The following is a 17467-nucleotide window of genomic DNA, read 5'->3' as shown; positions in this document are numbered from 1 at the left end:
CTGACAGGGAGGGGGACATTATTCTACCTACCACTCTGGGGTAACGTCTCTTGAACTCCCTGGCAGGAAATGTTCCTCAGAGATGTTCAGCACAGTGGAAACTACCATTGTCTACCTATGCGACTTTGAGCAAATCACTTTAGCCCAAAGAGAATAATAATATCTAATCCATCATTTTGTGGAGATAATTGAGATAAAATATGTGAAAGAGGTGTGACCAGGTGTGACCAAAAAACACTGACCAGTCAGTTCATATTAGATAGATTTAGCTGTTCCTGAATTCCCCTATCCATGAATTAAATTTCTTCTTCTTTGTAACAAACTAAAACTTTAAAGCTGAAATGTGAACAGGCATCCTAGGATACTATGGTCGTCAGTCAACAATATGTGATTCACCCTTTCCTACATTTATGGAGTGTGGATGAGCCCCTGAAACAAAAGGATGGGACAAGACAGGTGGGCTGTGGGAAGTGACAACTGGGCTGTGGCACACCAGTCCTTAGGTATGAACACCTATCTCAGAACCAGGCTGCTAAAAGGAAATGCTTTCAAGGAGACCCTCAACTCATGAATATGTCTTTCTATATCCATCCATGCAGAGACTCCAATTCCTGGAAATGTAACTCAACCCAGGGAAAAGAATCAATGGATGGGGGAATATTGCCATCTGCAGAATAACAAAAAAGAGGAGAGACAGAACCACAGGAAGATACAAATTAGGGTGGTAGATTTTAATGCGCTGTCTCTAGATGGAAGAACTAGCAACCGATTGAAATTATATGAATAAAGCTCCATCTAAATATTCAAACGACCAGGAGATCTCCTCTCAAGCAAACTGAGTCACCCTAGAAAAGTCAACATAAACACAGGGAATTCGGTCAAAAGCATGAACAAACAGCACCCAGACTTTCATCTGAAGATATGCTAATAGTAACCCGACACAATATGGCAGGGTGAGTGCTCTGGAGAGACAGGAAAGTCCCTTCACAGGCACACACAGAGCCTGGATCTTCTCTTTCAAAGGTGGATAACAAAAACAAACAAACAACCCTGAAAATTCACTGTTACATAAAAAAGAATACTATACTTCTAAAAATAATTTATTAAAAGAAGGAGTAAATTTTAGAAGGACTCTATTTTGTAATCTCAATGGCATGCAAAGAAAATTTAAAATGAGCAGAAAGGCTAAGATTACAAAGGCAGCAAGCTAATATGGGGATGGACAAGATATGAAATTAAAAAGATGGAAATGCATGAACAAAACCTAAATGGAATAAAAGGCAGTAAAGCAGACCCATAAGGCTGAAAATAAAACCACTGAGGGGGTAAAAAAAATGTAGAAACTCTTGCATAATGAAGAGGAAATGACAAAAAGAGGGAAATGATGAAACGAGAAGATGACAGATATGAAAGACAGACAAATGGCTATCCAATCACAAGCAGCTCGTGTTCCACACACACACACACACAACCGAAGCAAATGAAAAACCACAATCAAAGGTCATATTCTCCAAACTGAAAGACAATTAGAAATTGGTATTTTTAAAATATACATATAAACTTGGAAATTAAAAATCACTCTCTTAAATAATTAATTGCAGGAAAAAATAAAACTACAACGATAAGACTATTTGAAAAGTATAATAATGACTACCTGACACTTTGAAACTTATAAGGTGAGTCTAAAGCTGCCCTCAAGGGCAAATGCACCATTACCAAGAAGGAATAAAAATATATAAATAAAGCACTTAATTCAAGATATTACAAAACAAAGGAATTAAGAGAAGATTTTTAAGAACTATTAAAACTGTAATTGTTTCAGAAAACAAGGTGAAAAGCAAAATTGATAAAGATACACAAGATGGATCTTCCAAAAATAATAAAATAAACCAAATACAGTCAAATTTGATCAAGGAAAAAAGAAACACATAAGTTAGTAATGAGAAAGTGTTACATAATCACAATTACAGAACAGGCTGAAATTTTAAAATGCAATGCATAATTTGGTTCATTTTTAAAAGTCTTAATGAAATGGACATTTCTGAGAAAACAAATTAGCTCCATGGAAAAGTAAGCAGTGGCAGAAATTGATAAGTTTCTCCAAAATTACTTTTAAGAAGATTGCTACAGGCCAGGTAAAGGCCAGACAGTACTATATAAATGTTTTTGCAAATTTTAAAGTTACAGACCATCCCCATGCTTCGTAAAATATTCTGGAACATAGGAGAACTTGGAAATCATCAATTAGTTTTGTGAAATTAGTGCAACGCTAACACCAAAACCTGGCAGAAAAGCTGTATATCTGTCAAGAATATAACAGCAAAAATCCTATAAGGAGTATGAACAAATCAAACCCAATATCCTATTAAAGAAAAAGAAAATATCATGGCAGTCTGGGGTTTACCTCAGGAGCAGCTTCACATGGATATTTATTTACATTACATTATACTAAACACTTCAACAGATGTTAATAAGGCATTTGACCACATACAACATCCATGGCTGATTAAAAAAAAAAGAAGAAGAAGAAAAAGACGACTTTCAGAAAATGAGAAATAAAAAGAAACTTCCATAGCATAATGAGAAGCAACTAACATAACCAAGAACCAACAGTAAAAAACTACCCAACTACAGCATGAATCTAAAAACTCCCTCTGGGGTGCCTGGGTGGCTCAGTCCTTTAAGCATCCAACTCTTGATTTCAACTCAGGTCATGATCTCAAGGTCATGGGATCAAGGCCCCTGTCAGGCTCCATGCTGGGCATGCAGCCTGCTTAAGAGTCTCTCCCTCTCCCCCTGCTCCCCCGCACTTGTATGTGGCTCTCTCTAAAAAATTAATTAATTAATAAAAAATAAAAATTCCCTCCAAGTGCACCTGTTGTGGTGAGCACCAGGTGTTGTATGGAAGTGTGGAATCACTATACTGCACATCTGGAACTAATATCACACTGTATGTTAACTAACTAGAATTAAAATAAAAACTTAACAAAAATAAATAAATAAACCTACTTTGTTGAGCATTTTTATCATAAAAAATAAATTAAAAAAACAATAATTCCCTTTAATAGAAAACTATTGGAAAATATAAGGAATTGGTTGGTATAACAAATTTGTGTTTATTACTTACTTAGTTTAAAACTTAAGAATAAAAGATAAAGAAGAGAATTAAGAATAAGTTGTAAAGACTAAATATTTTAAGAGAATATGTAAAGAATGAAACAGCAGCCGCAATAAATAACAATAGTTTTCACAAATAAATGTAAGAAAGAGATAGGGAAATAATTATGAATTTTGACAGATTTGTTTTACAGCCTTCATCAAATGAAGAAGCACACTAGGAATGAAAAGAATCAATGCTGTAAAATGCCATTTCTCCACAAATTATTTATAGATTTGTCAAAACCCAGAGGCATTTGAGCAAAATTCAACAGAGATTCTAAAGTTCACCTGGAAGGGTAAACAAGTGATAATAGCAAATAATTTTTTTCCCCAGAACAAGGGGAGAGGAGTCTTGCCCTATCTGTTCATTAATATGCTAATGAGCTACAACCATTAATAAATGAGGAACTAGAACAAAACAGACATCACAACAACTGCCTCTGATACATAAGAAAACAAGCACAGAATAAAGGTCATACCACAAATGTGTGGGTAAAGGAAAGATTATTCAATAAACAATTTAACTGTTAAATCTGTTCATCTGTTCAAATCAAATCTTCATCTTAGCTAAGTTCCAAATGAAATAAAGAGGTTTTTTTTTTTTAATTAAACCATACAAATAGGAAAAAGACATAAAGGATTATGTGGAATAAAAACACACTTGAGATCCTGGGTCTAAGAATAAAACAATGAAAAAATACAAGAGAAAAGAGATACAGTTTTGATAGATAGAAGTGAAAATCTGTACACCAGAAAAAAAGAGGGGGTAAAACTTCTGATATAGGAGAAAAGACAACTATAGAGAATAAAGAGCTTTACAAATCACTAAGAAAAACAGTTATCCCCTTAGAAAAAAATGGAGAACAGACATGAATAAGTTTTTCTCACAAGAAATATAAATGGCCAATAAACATTTTTTAAACATTCAGCTTCACTAGTACAAAGAAATGCAAAGTGAAACAATGAGATACCATCTCTCTGCAATCAAATTGAATTTAAAATATGTAAAATAATCATAATATTCAATCCTGGCAGAGAACACTGAATTGAGCAGTCAAACATTGCTGTTGGAACTTCTAATTTGTTCAAATTCCTGGAAAATTACATAGCAGGATGTTATTAGCCTTTACAATAGGTATGCACTTTGACACGGACATAGCACTTCTAAGAATCCAGCCTAAAGGAATTGTCATCGATTATCAAAGACTTCAGTACAAGAACATTCATCACAGTGAGGGCACAGAAAATACCTAAATATCCCAAATGGAGGCCTGAATAAATAAATTATAGTACAACTGGAGGATTCAATGTAATAGTTAAGACCATGGGGTCTGGAATCAGACAGCCTGAATTCAAATACTACCCAGCCACATAGAAAATTTAAGCAAATAAGCTTCATCTTGTTTCTCTTTGCATGTAAAACGGAGACCATAATAGTACCTACTCCATTGGATATGGTGATTAAAGGAGTCAATACAGGTAAAAGCACTTAAACAGTGCCTCGAGCATGCAAAGTGTTCGATAAATATCACTTGCTATAAATACTAAGAAAAATATTGTGATTGTTAATACTATTATTATGCAGACATTAAAAATTACTTTTGAAGTCTGATGCCATGGGGAAATGTTTATGATACGTTAAAAAGCAGAATCTACCAATTCCACACAATCTCTTCTAGAAACGGAAGATAAGGGAATACTTTCTCATTCATTTCCTGGGGCCAGCAAAAACAGACAAAAAGATAGTACACTAAAATACCCTGGGTGATCACAGATTCAAATTCTGCATTTGAAAATCAATCCAAGCAAACTCTCATATTAACTGTCTAAAGAAGAAAAATCAATTGATGCAGGAAAAGCACCTGACGAACTTCAATATCCATCCCTGATAAAAATTCTCAACAAACTATAAGCAGAAGAGAACTTGATAAAGGACATCTATGAAAGTCCTACAGCAAACGTCATACTTAAGGATGAAGGACTGAAGGCTTTTTCCCTAAGATCAGGGATAAGGCAAGCATGTCCACTCAAACTCAACATGTACTGGAGTGTCAGCACTATAATAAGGTGAGAAAGAGAAATTTTTTTTAAAAAAACCTGCATTTGAATGTTTAAAGGCAGCTCTATTCATAATTATCAAAACTAAAAACAACCCAAATGTTCTTCAGCAGGCAAATGGGTCAACAAGCTATTGTACATCTCATTTAATGAAATACTACTCAGCCATAAAAAGGAATGACTACCCACACACGCAACAATGTTGACAAATCTGAGTGAAAGAAGCCAGTGTCAAAAGATTCCATCCTATAGGATTAGATGTGTATGACATTCTCAAAAAGACAAAACCATGAACAGATCAGGGATTAGGGATGAGGAAGAGTATGATTACAAAGGGTTAGTTTGGGAAAGTTTCTGGGGGGTGATAATTTTGTTCTGCATCCTGCATCAATATTCTTGTATATTAATATTTCTAGTTTCAAAAGCATTATCCAAGACATTTCATATAGCATTCTATCAATTTTGTAATATCTAAAAGAGGAATATACCACAATGTTGGAAAATACTGCAACTGACCTGTCTTCTGGTCCAGATTTATTGAAAATAGGTGCAATGAGTTTCCTTTCTGCACTTACCCCAAAAAACACTGGTGATTTCAAGTGACCACACTGTGAAATCCCACTCAGAAGGGGATTATCATCAGGCTTTCCAAACCTAGGGTGTTAAGGTCCTAGGAAGCTTTGCTTGGAAGTGGTGTTTAGATCACAGACTAGAACTGCAACACCAGGTATGAAAAATTGTGAAATCTTCTTAACTCAAAGACCCCAACAAGAAAAATTCATGGGCACACATCTTCAAAACAACCAATCATTCTCATGGCTGTATGAGGTGACTAGCCAGGTGAAAGGTAAACCAACGAGGTTAACTTTCTCCTGAAGCAAGCCACGAGTGTCCTAAGAGCCAGTATTTCTGAAAAAACAAATCTTTTATTTGTTACTAGAAGCAGCTCCCCTTGAAATTCCCTAATTTTCCCCATTAAGTGACTACACTGCATGCCAAATAATTCCCAGCAAGATTCCAGCACTTCAGAAACATTTCAGCATTTGAAATAATTCCACTGAGTCCATCTGCATTAAATATATTTCTAACCTTAATTTTCTGGGGGTTTGATTATTTACTAAGAGTCAGAAAACTCGGGTCTGGGCCCTGAGTGTAATTCTCTTTCACATCAGGTTTTTCAAACATAAAGTCAGATGTTAAGAGATTTCCATCTCTAATACCCTAGGAAACAAATAATGGTGAAAATAGTATTGCGGAAAGCTTAGCTAACCTGCCTGAATGAACAAGCAGCTTGAATCAACTTTTCATGGAGCATTCATTCAGAAACGCTGTGCAAATGACAGAAAACATGATCCACCAGAGAAACTGGTCACCAGCCCCATGCAGCCTTTACTGGCACTTAGCGCACGCTGCCGTCCCTGGAAGGAGGGAGTGCAATCACTGAGCAAGGTCTCCATGGCCCAGGCTCAGGAATGTCGATGGATCTCATGCTCCTCTCCCTACCCCCAACTTACAAGCAGCCTTTTGTTGGAGAAGTTATAATGTTTTAACTTTGTTTTTGGAGATGACAGGAGTTACTTACCTTGGCTGTTCCTTCTGTATAAAAAGCTACATAGGCTGTGTGGTTATGAAAAGGGCAACACAAGTTACCCTCATGCTGGTGGATCTGTCCAACATTCTGACTGTGGTGGTTACAGCAACTGACACAGGTGATAAACCTGTGCAGAACACACACAGAGATACACATGCCACACATGCTATACACATACACCCACTGCACACACATGCATGCACACACGTACACACATACTGCACACATACACACTACATGTACACACGCACATACAAACACTACACAAATACACTTACACACACGTGCACACCTGAATACAACTGAAACTTGGGAAATATGAATAAGGTTGGTGGCTTCTATCAGTGGCACTACTCTAGTTATGATATTTTACTAGGCTTTTGCAAAATGTTACCATTGAAGGAAACCGGGGAAAACGTACAGGGAGTCTCTCTACATTATTTCTTATAACGGCCTGTGAATCTAAACTATCTCCATAAAAAAGTCAGTTAAAGTTGAGAAGATGGTGAAAACTACGCCTCCCCCTCATGCCTGAGCATAAGGCCTCCCAGGAGGCAACACTTCTTAACCAGTTTCGCGTGTACAGGATTAAGAGAGAGAAAGGAGGAAGGCAGGAAAGGAGGGGAGGAGGGCAGGAGGAAGGGAGCCTGAAATAACTCAGGATGGTCCTGCAATGTATCAAAATAAATTGCACGGCCCTGTCATACTCATAACCACCCTTGAGACAACTCACTGAGCCTAGGAGAACATTTCCGCTGAATGACACCCCCTAAGCCCCACTTCCTCTCCCACTGGATTCCCACAAAATCTCCCTCCAGACAGGACAAGGGGTGACCCCTCTCTGGGAAATCTGACCACCCACTGAAAAAGATCCAGAACCAGAGACGTGGGAGCACTGCCCAGTGACGGGGCCCAGTCGGATCACCTTACAGAGAAACAGTCAACAGACCCTTCTCCTTGCACAGTTTCCAACCATCATTTCAATGGCCTCACATAAATATGAGTAGACACCAAGGATCGCTTGACTTTCGAAGAAAGCACATAACATGAAAAAAAAAACAGACAAACAGACGACAGCAACTTGGAGAAACCGAGTTGGGATGTAAGTAATGATACTGTATTGATGAAGCAGAACAGGATGCTACTAAAAATAACCTTCACGGGGGGGGGGGGAAGAGCTCTGGGAAACTAAAAATATGACAGCAGAAATTAAAAGCTCAGTAGAATCAGAAGATATGGTTAGGCAATCTGTGGAGATCAGAGCAAAAGGATGAGAAAAACATAGGACAGAAGGGATAAGAAAATCAGGATGAATCTCGAGAGTCAAACACCCAAAAAACAGACAATTCAGAGAGAAGAGAGAGCTTAGCACCGAGGAAATCACATAAGTTCCCAGATCCAAAGGACATCAACTTCCAGATTAAAAGAACCAGGTGAGTACCCAGGAAAATGCATGAAAACAGAATCAGGCCAATCATTGAATTGTGCTACCCCTGAACTTTAGGAGCAGAGCAAAGAGCACACATGCTTTCAGAGGGGGAAAAAAAAAAAACAGGTTTCATATCAAAAAATTAAAGTGCAACAGCATCAGACTTCTCAGGGACAACCCTGCAAGTTATAGGAGCAACGCCTTCAAAACTGTGTGGAAATTGTGTTCCAACCTGAATTCCCAACCCACTCCCAATCTTCAAAGTGCAAGGCTAGAATTAATGTATCTTCAAACCTACAATGTCTCAAACCTTTGTTTTGTTATTTCCACACCCCGTGTCTTAGAAGGCACCTGGAGTGTGTGATCCCCAGAAATGTGCACCACAAATGAAGGGATAAACCAAGAAAAGACAGGAAACATACATGGGATCCTTTCCACATAGGGAGAGCTGGGGGAAAGAAACCACAGGCAGGACGAAGCTGAAGGGAGATCTCAAGATGACAGCTGGGCAGCAGATTTAACAAGCAACCTGTCCAGACTGGAACAAGCCGGAAGAATCCGAGAAAGATTTCTTCAAAAAGAGAACCAGATAGAATATCTAACGGCAGTATACAGAGGCAGAGAAGATGAAGGCAACCGGAGGGAAGTCCGGGCTTCCATAGTGGTGAAGGCTTAAAAAACAAAGCATTCATGTTGAGGACAGAAAAAGAGCCGTGCGTACATCACAGCTCAGCTACTACGTGGCTGTGATAAGGTAAATACTGACCACCCATCGAACCCAGCGTCACCCGGTCTTGGCTTCACATCGGAGCTATCTGCCTCACTTGTGAAAAGTCCCAATGCCCAGGCTACCCCCCGAAACATGACATCAGAATATTTGGGGGGTAGGACCCAGACATAAGCAAAGTTTAAAGTTCCCCAGTGATTACAATGTGCAGAGAAGACTGAGGCCCATGGAGCTACAAAGATACAATTTTCACCCTCGTGCATACTATTCTCAGGCCCTTATCTGTAGCAACTGCTTATAACCTCGACTTTTAATGATCAGCTGTACTCCACCTAGATGTCCTACCAGTAATCAAAATCAAAACGTCCAAAAGTGATTATCTCACGTTCCTTCTTAAAAATGGTGTTATTGACTTCTTTTTTTTTAATTTAATTTTATTATATTATGTTAATCACCATACAGTACATCCCCAGATTCCGATGTAAAGTTTGATGCTTCATTAGTTGCGTATAACACCCAGTGCACCATGCAATACGTGCCCTCCTTACTACCCATCACCAGTCTATCCCATTCCCCCACCCCCTCCCCTCTGAAGTCTTCAGTTTGTTTCTCATAGTCCATAGTCTCTCATGTTTCATTCCCCCTTCTGATTACCCCCCTTTTCTTTATCCCTTTCTTCCCCTACCGATCATCCTAGTTCTTATGTTCCATAGATGAGAGAAATCATATGATAATTGTCTTTCTCTGCTTGACTTATTTCACTTAGCATTATCTCCTCCAGTGCCGTCCATGTTGCAGCAAATGTTGAGAATTCGTTCTTTCTGATAGCTGAGTAATATTCCATTGTATATATGGACCACAGCTTCTTAATCCAGTCATCTGTTGAAGGGCATCTCGGCTCCTTCCATGATTTGGCTATTGTGGACAATGCAGCTATGAACATTGGGGTGCATATGGCCCTTCTCTTTACTACGTCTGTATCTTTGGGGTAAACACCCAGTAGTGCAATGGCTGGGTCATAGGGTAGTTCAATTTTTAACTTTTTAAGGGACTCCACACTGACTTCTTGATGTCAACTGGGGGATCCTCTTTCTCCTGGTGGCCCACACCCCACTCCCACCCCCTTTGTTCTTACATCAAAGTCCTATTCAAGAAACCTGCTTGTTACTTCCTGTCCTCCACAGGTTCAGAATTCCACGGTATGTCATGTCACAGAAGTGAAAATGACGTTTGCATTGGTCAAGCACTGCAAAAGTGCAGGGGGGAAATGAAAAGAGAAACACCAAGCTGCAAATGTGAAATTCCACCACCTAGGTCACAGATGAACTGACAATAATTATTCTCGCTCTCATAGAAATAAAGAGTGATTGACAAGCAAGGAACAACGGCTAGATTTCATGATTCGAATAAGCAACTTGTATTGGTTTGAACACCTCCAGATATGACAAAGGTCATGCCCTGTTCACTCGAATTCCCACCTAATGTCTTTAGAGTGCGAAGGGTCATGAACAACAGGCTTCACGGTCACAGATGGGTCCAGGAAACTTGGGTTTCCACCCAAGGCTCAAATGTCTAGGCACTGCCATTCTAATCCCACCACTCCCCTTTCTACACATTTCATTAAAAATTAGCCAAGGCTCCGTTTGGGGTCTGTGCTTAAAACCTTATCACCTTGCAATTCTCCACGATATTTGGGGAACCAATTTACATTCTCGCCTGCAATAAATGACAGAAGCTGTCTCTCCTGCACCTCTATCAACACTTGACATTATCATACGCCTTCATTTTTGCCAATCTGATATTAAAAAATGTTATCTCATCATTTTTTAAATTAGATTTCCCTGAGGGATGCCTGGGTGGCCCAGTTGGTTAAGCATCCAACTCTTGATTTTGGTTCAGGTCATGATCTCAGGGCCCTGAGACTGAGCCCCCTGTGGGGATCCGCGCTCGGTGGGGAGTCTTCTTGAAGATTCTCTCCCTCTGCCCTACCCCCGACGCTCTCTCTCAAATAAATAAAAAATTAGATTTTCCTGATTACTATTAACACTGAGGATTTTTACTGGTGTCAATTTGCAATTGCTTTGTGAATTGCCTCTTTTGCCCATTTTTTATAAATTACCTTTTTTGTACTCCATTCATTACCAACCAATTCCTTTTATTTTCCAGGTTCCAACTTCTCCTTACCACCACACCACCCTATATTTCTCATTCATCTCTCTTGTAATTCTTGAAAATTAGCTTTTCAACACCTCTCTTCCCACTAAAGTCTAAGCCACCATGAGGACAATATTCTGGGTATCCATCTCAGACACTGCTGTCACCCCAACAACCAGGAAAAAGCCTGCCTCATGCTTACTGAGTGAATGAATGGAGGTCCTTGGGTCTTATACCAGCAGGGTCCCAGCAGGAATTCATTCAAGGGTGACACTGAAGATAGTTTCCTAAGGGACCACTTACAAAGGTGGAGGTGGAGGGTGGGAAAAACAACAAGGGATGGTGAAGCCCCCAGGACTCCCCACAATGAAGAGCATCACTGCCCCCCGGGGATGAGGACGAGGACAGGACAACTGCATCTTCCAGGAGACAGTCTGGAAGATGCCATCCATGCCTAAGAACTTAGAACTCCATGATTATAACTGGCTGGATGGTGCCCACCACCACGTCACTCCAAGAAAATCTTCTTCCACTGAATCCTTAATTCTCAAACCCTACAGGAGAATACCACGTTTCACACCATTGCAAAGATAAACAAAAGTCATTGCGAAACAAGCTCTACAGAAACTGAAGGCAGGAAAAGAGCAGAAAAACTTGCATCGCCTTTCTGGCAGTACCAGCCACTTGCTATGTGACTTCAAGGATGCCTTCTGAACTCTCTGTACCTCGGTCTCCCCAGCACAATTGTCTGTGTACTATCAGTCCCCCAGAAAAACTTACTTCGCTCAAGGAAAAGGAATCTCCTTGAGGAAAAAGAGAGTTGCCAAAATCCTGTCCTCTCAGCCAACTTCCACCAAGCCTTGGAATTCTCAGCAAATGGCTGGTTTTGCAATTCTTTTGGCTTTGCCAACCCTCTGGGGTATTAAAAAAAAGAAAGAAAGAAAAGAAATCTTCCCACAAGGATTCAAGGCTTGCAAGTAAAGGAAATCTTTGAGAAAAATCTGGGTTGATGAGCAGCTAAGAAAAGCCAGGAGAGACACATCTATATATGTTTAGGCAGAAAATAGAAAAGGTTGAAAAGCAATGTGTTTCTAAAATACTGCTTCTATGAAAGCAACCTTCTGTTACTCCTTTACTCTCCCCAGTCGACTGAAAAAGGCAGCGTGATTCCCACTTTCTATTCATGTCCTCCCAAGCTGAGGCTAGGGAATGCAGTGGCATCCAGCTCGGACGCAAGTGGGCTTGCATTCAAATCCTGCCACTTAATGAAGTGACACTGGGCAAAGCTCTCACCTTCCGCAGCTCTGTGTTAGCCCATGAAAGATGGGTAACAATACTGAATCTGATGGACAGGGGGCAGAATTATAAATCATGAGATTAAAATGTCTGCCAGTAACTGAGCTCCTGATGCATGACAGCTCGTTTTTATCACAGGTACTGTAGTTCAGGAATCAACACAGCTTCTTTACTTAACAAGTGTCTTCTGAGCATCTGCTATGGGTGGCTGACACAGATGACAAAGGTGAGAAAAGGTCACAGGGTCCCTGACCTCCTGGAGCTTAGAATCTGGTGAACAGGACAGGTTGCTCCAACCACAAATAAATACACAATTGCCAACTGCGATAAATGCTGTGAAAGGAAAACTGAGGGTGTTCCGAGAGCAAAACGGGGGACCCAGTCTGATCAGGAAGATCTCGAGCCTGGAAGTGAAGGATGAACTAGCTGTCATAGTGACTGTGGAACCAGCCTGTGTGACAGGTCTGGGACTAGAAGTGTCACCCTTTTCAGGAGCAGAAGAAAGGCCCGAAGCATGGAAGGGAAAGCAGGGAGGGAAGATAAAGCTGGAGAATCCAGCAAGGCCTCCCTGTCGGCCACACGAGGGATCCAGAGGCTGCGGTCTCTGTCCTCTGAGGAAGGGGAAGCCACAAAGCTAAAGATGGGCTCCTAGATCTGCAACTGAAATCTGCAGTTCCAACACCCACACAGCTCTCTTTCCAAATACCATCTGTGGACCCCACACCTGACTTCAGATGTGCTGCCACTGTTATCATGATTGGAGGTATTTCCAATATGCATGTATTAGTCACCATTTATCACTGTGGGAGTGTCTCTAATCTCTACGTTATTATCCCTTGGACCCCTGGCTTTCCAAAGACAGCCACAACACACATGCCTGTCTTACACACCAACACATATGCCCACCTGCTCACCTTACAATATACCCTAAGTGTGTCCCCCCTTTTTGAACTTGGGTTGACAGCTGCCACTGCCTTGGCCAAAAGAAAACAGTGGAAGTCAAACCGTGTGACTTTTGGAGGCTAAGACAGAAAAATGTTGTGTACTTCCACTTTATCCCCTTGGAACCCAGCTGCTGTGATCTGAGGAAGTTCAAACTAAGGCACATGGAGAAGCCATAGGGAAAGGTCACACATAGGTGTTCTGGTTGACAGCCCAGCTGAGGGTGCAGCCAACAGCTGGCATCAACCCTAGACATGGGAGTGATGTTGCCTCCAGATGACTGCAGACCCAGCTGTCAAGTCACCGAGGCTTTCGCTCTTTCCAGCTGAGGCCCCAGACATGGAGCACAGACAGCCATCCCTACTACACCCTGTCCAAATTCCTGACCCAAAGTATCCATGAACAAAAACATGAAATGGTAGTTTTACACCACTATATTTTGGGGTGATCTGTGATTAGCAATAGTAACTGGGTCAGAATATATATATAAACTTTGAGCTATACATATATATATTACATATATTTTTTTTCCTTATTCATTATTCACCCACCCAGAAACTTCCTAGAGGGGATGTCTATAATTACTATCAAGTTAGAACCTCTGGGTTTTTTTCACATGACTTCTGGAAAAAAGAAGACCAGGTTCCTCACTTCAAAGAAAAATTTCAAACTTTCAAACCACTCAAAACACACAAAAGTAACCCATTCTCACTGCAAAAACAAGAAAAAGAAAAGAAGGGGCGCCTGGGTGGCACAGCGGTTAAGCGTCTGCCTTCGGCTCAGGGCGTGATCCCGGCGTTAGGATCGAGCCCCACGTCAGGCTCCTCCGCTATGAGCCTGCTTCTTCCTCTCCCACTCCCTCTGCTTGTGTTCCCTCCTCTCGCTGGCTGTCCCTCTCTCTGTCAAATAAATAAATAAAATCTTTAAAAAAAAAAAAAAGAACAAAAAAAAAAAAGAAAAAGAAAAGAAAACCCTCATTATCGAATCTGACACCTTATTTCAATTGGCTTTGAAAATAGATCAGAAAAGGAGATCTTTATCAGCAACAACTAAACAGAGCACCTAGGCCCTCTTGCTTCCTCCATCGCTGAAGGCTCCAGCGCGCCCGCAGAGTGTGTGCAAGCTTAAAGAAGGCAATGTACATGGAGAGTCCTTATTGTAGCACAGTGCCTGGCTGGTACTTAAGAACCCACCAAGTTCCAGTTATTATTACTGCTTTTGTTGCCGTGACGGTTAACCTTTGTCTTGATTACAGCACTAACCCTTCCTTTCATAATGCTTGTGTCCCATCTCAGCAGAAAGGAATCTATACTGGAGTTGAGTCAGATGTCCAGAAAGGGAGCTCAGATTCCATATGATCAGAAGTGTTATACAACGCTGTGTAACACAACTGCCACACTTATTTTGGTTTGGTGAAAGGAGTGTCCTCTTTATAAAAAAAAAAAAAGAAAGAAAGAAAAATCAATATGTGTTAGAAAACAGGCTTCTGAGAAGTTTCATTTAATCACTGCGTGGCTTTCAAGGTGAATAAATAAAAATATCCCCCTTTGATCATTAGCAAGGTACCCCCCATGTGGTTATATAAATATTACAAAGCTGCACCCAGATGGTGGCATGAATACCAGGGAACAGAGGTGGGATCAAAGAGCCAGGCCACCTCGGGTTGGTTCTTCCCTCTACTCCTCAATCGCTGTGTGACCTTAAGCGAATCATTCAGCCTCTCCCAGCCACAGTGTCTTTAAAACAAGGTTAAATTCCAAACTTTTTATCCAGACTGAAAGGACCCTTAAGGAGAACAGCACACAAGTTTCCAGGGTAAAAGTCACTCTTCAAATGCTTCAGTGTGCTGACTGACAACCCCCAAACTAAATGAGCACTTGCAGATTCACACACATTAATTAATTAGCTCAGAAAAATTAGCTCAAAAAACCTGAGCCTTGCTGAAAATCAGCTAGGTGTCATGTAATGAAATTATGAGTATCTACTTGAAGAAAAGGGAACTGGAGACAGAATTACGACTGGCATGCCATTTGGGGGCTGGATGGCATCCCCCTTCACACTGCTGGCTTTTCCCTGTTACCTCCAGTTGCTGGGGTAGGGGTCTTCTGAAGCCCTACATTTATGGAAGGGAAAGAGAGGCAGAAAGAATATGGGAGGAGAGAAAGGGAAGGGGGAAAGAATTGTGCTATGGAACCAGGTCCAAGTTGGTGGCACCTGAAAACAAATATCACTGCTAGGGAAACCATTTCAAAATGACATTCGAGTCACCAAGTTTCAAGTTTCCAGAGTGTCTGCCACCCCTTTCCCCCTGAATATCCCAGCTTTCCCAGGGCCCAGGCAGCCCCCTGCCACTGATGCACTTAACTGTGTGGGTCACATTCTCCATCCAGGAAAACGTCTTTTCCTGACACTGGTGGGAACTCTAGGACTCACAGAGCCCCAGCATGCAGGAAAAATGGCTGGCGTTTAATTGACTTCACATGGTCCTTTCCAAAGGTGGCATCAAGTACAGACTGGCTCTGCACTCGTAAAAATCCAGTAGATTAAAAGGCAGTGAAAGAAAACCCTCCTCGTAAGAATCAGTCAGGAGCTGCTTTTGGCAGGTCTGGCACTGCCCTCCCCAGCACAGTCCCCTGCCCGATGTCAGCCCCTATCACCAGATCATCTGGGATTCAGGAGAAAGGAAGAAAGCTGTGGAGTCCCAACAGCTCCACTGAAGACCGGGCCGACTCTCTCGTATTACCATATATGAGGAAGTCTGTCAAGAGGTCTATTAAGACCTGAACCAAGCCTGACCATCTGCTTTCCCCCTGAAGCATGAGACCAGCCAATTTGGGGGAGATCCCTTTTTTAATTGATACCACCCTTTTACCATCACTATCGAAAGGCTTTTTTTCTGTACTTCCTAACGCCTTGCATCAGAGCTACATCTCTCTTAACACCAAGGCACGTTGTAACGGCTTTTTCTCACAACCATTTTTACAGCTGTTTTCCCACGAACTGTGCCACTTGAACGGCTGGGGTATAAAACCGTTTTTACAACAGTTATTCTTCCAAGTCTTTCCCTCCGTTATTTAGACAGCTGCCCCCCCAGGGTCCAAACTGTTTTCAGTGGACAACTGTTCTGAGCACATTTCTCCACAAGGTGTATTTCAGCTCAAGAAAAGCCAAGGACAAAGATAAGACAAAAGTTGTGGGTAAAGGGCGGACCCACTGCAGGGCACCATGAGAGCAGTAGATAGCGCGATGGGCAGGGCAATCTAACTCATTTCTTCCAGAACTGCAAGTACACAAAAAGGATCAGTCTTCCCAGTGAGTGGTCAGTTAACGAGAACCAGTACATTCCTAAACCCCAGCCAGGTGGCCAACACTTTTGTCCTACCCGAAGTTCCGGGCACCTGTTCTGGAAAAGCGGGTATAGAGCTCTCTACCTGGTCCATACGGCCTGTTCTATATGGGGAACACTGGAGAATTACGTGTTCACCAGTCAACCAGCCCCCTTCGTGCCCTCAACAAACCAAAGGTGTACAGGTGGTTACCTGCGCAGGTACCGATTCACAGCAGGACAACTTTATTGCTGGCCTGGGGGGGATTCTTTAGGATGACAGTCCCCACCGCCTCTACCACCAGTCCCTCTGGCCGGTGGGTAAGAAGGACGGAGCCAAGAGGCACAGGTAAGGGTTCCCGGCGCCAGTCGGGCGGCCCCGCATACCGGCCGCTCTCCGCTGCGCCGTCCTCGCCTCCAGGGCCCTCTCTTCCCGTACCCTTCCGAGGGGCAGGGGGAGTCCTCGTGCCCGGCACCCCCTCCCACTGGCCAGCCTGCTCGCCCGCGCCCGGCCAGAGAGCCCCGAGCTGCCGGAGCCGCAGCGCCCACTCGGGGCGAGCCTCGAGCACTCACCATTATGCTCTTGCATGCTCGACAGCGACCAGAGCAGCAGCGCCACCAAGGCCAGGAAGCAGAGCTGGCTCAGCAGAAGGTCCCTCCGGCGGCTCCGGCGACGCTCGCGGTCCTCGTCGTCGGGCGACGGCATCCTCGGGCGGCAGGGCAGCGGCCCCGGCGGGCGCCCCGGCGGGCGGCGGCAGCTCCTGTCGCGGGGCCGCGGCGGGGACG

General features: G+C 42.2%; 1 protein-coding gene across 3 annotated transcripts in view; it reads right to left on the bottom strand.

Moving 5' to 3' along the window:
- Positions 1-17461, bottom strand: part of SLC24A3 (solute carrier family 24 member 3) — a 488971-nt gene extending 471510 nt beyond the window's left edge. For 2 of the 3 annotated variants that reach the window (XM_034641621.1, XM_011225465.2), the window contains exon 1: positions 17255-17461. In XM_034641621.1, the coding sequence (XP_034497512.1) occupies positions 17255-17387 (133 nt within the window). In that variant the 5' untranslated portion in view covers positions 17388-17461. Of the gene's footprint in view, positions 1-16895; positions 17189-17254 lie in introns of those variants that run through there. The other variant, XM_034641622.1, reaches the window with a different exon arrangement.
- Positions 17462-17467: the final 6 nt, after the last annotated feature.

The sequence above is a fragment of the Ailuropoda melanoleuca genome, chromosome 13 (assembly GCF_002007445.2).
Source record: "Ailuropoda melanoleuca isolate Jingjing chromosome 13, ASM200744v2, whole genome shotgun sequence".
NCBI classification, from domain to species: Eukaryota; Metazoa; Chordata; class Mammalia; order Carnivora; family Ursidae; genus Ailuropoda; species Ailuropoda melanoleuca.
This window is presented reverse-complemented; position numbering and strand designations above follow the sequence as displayed.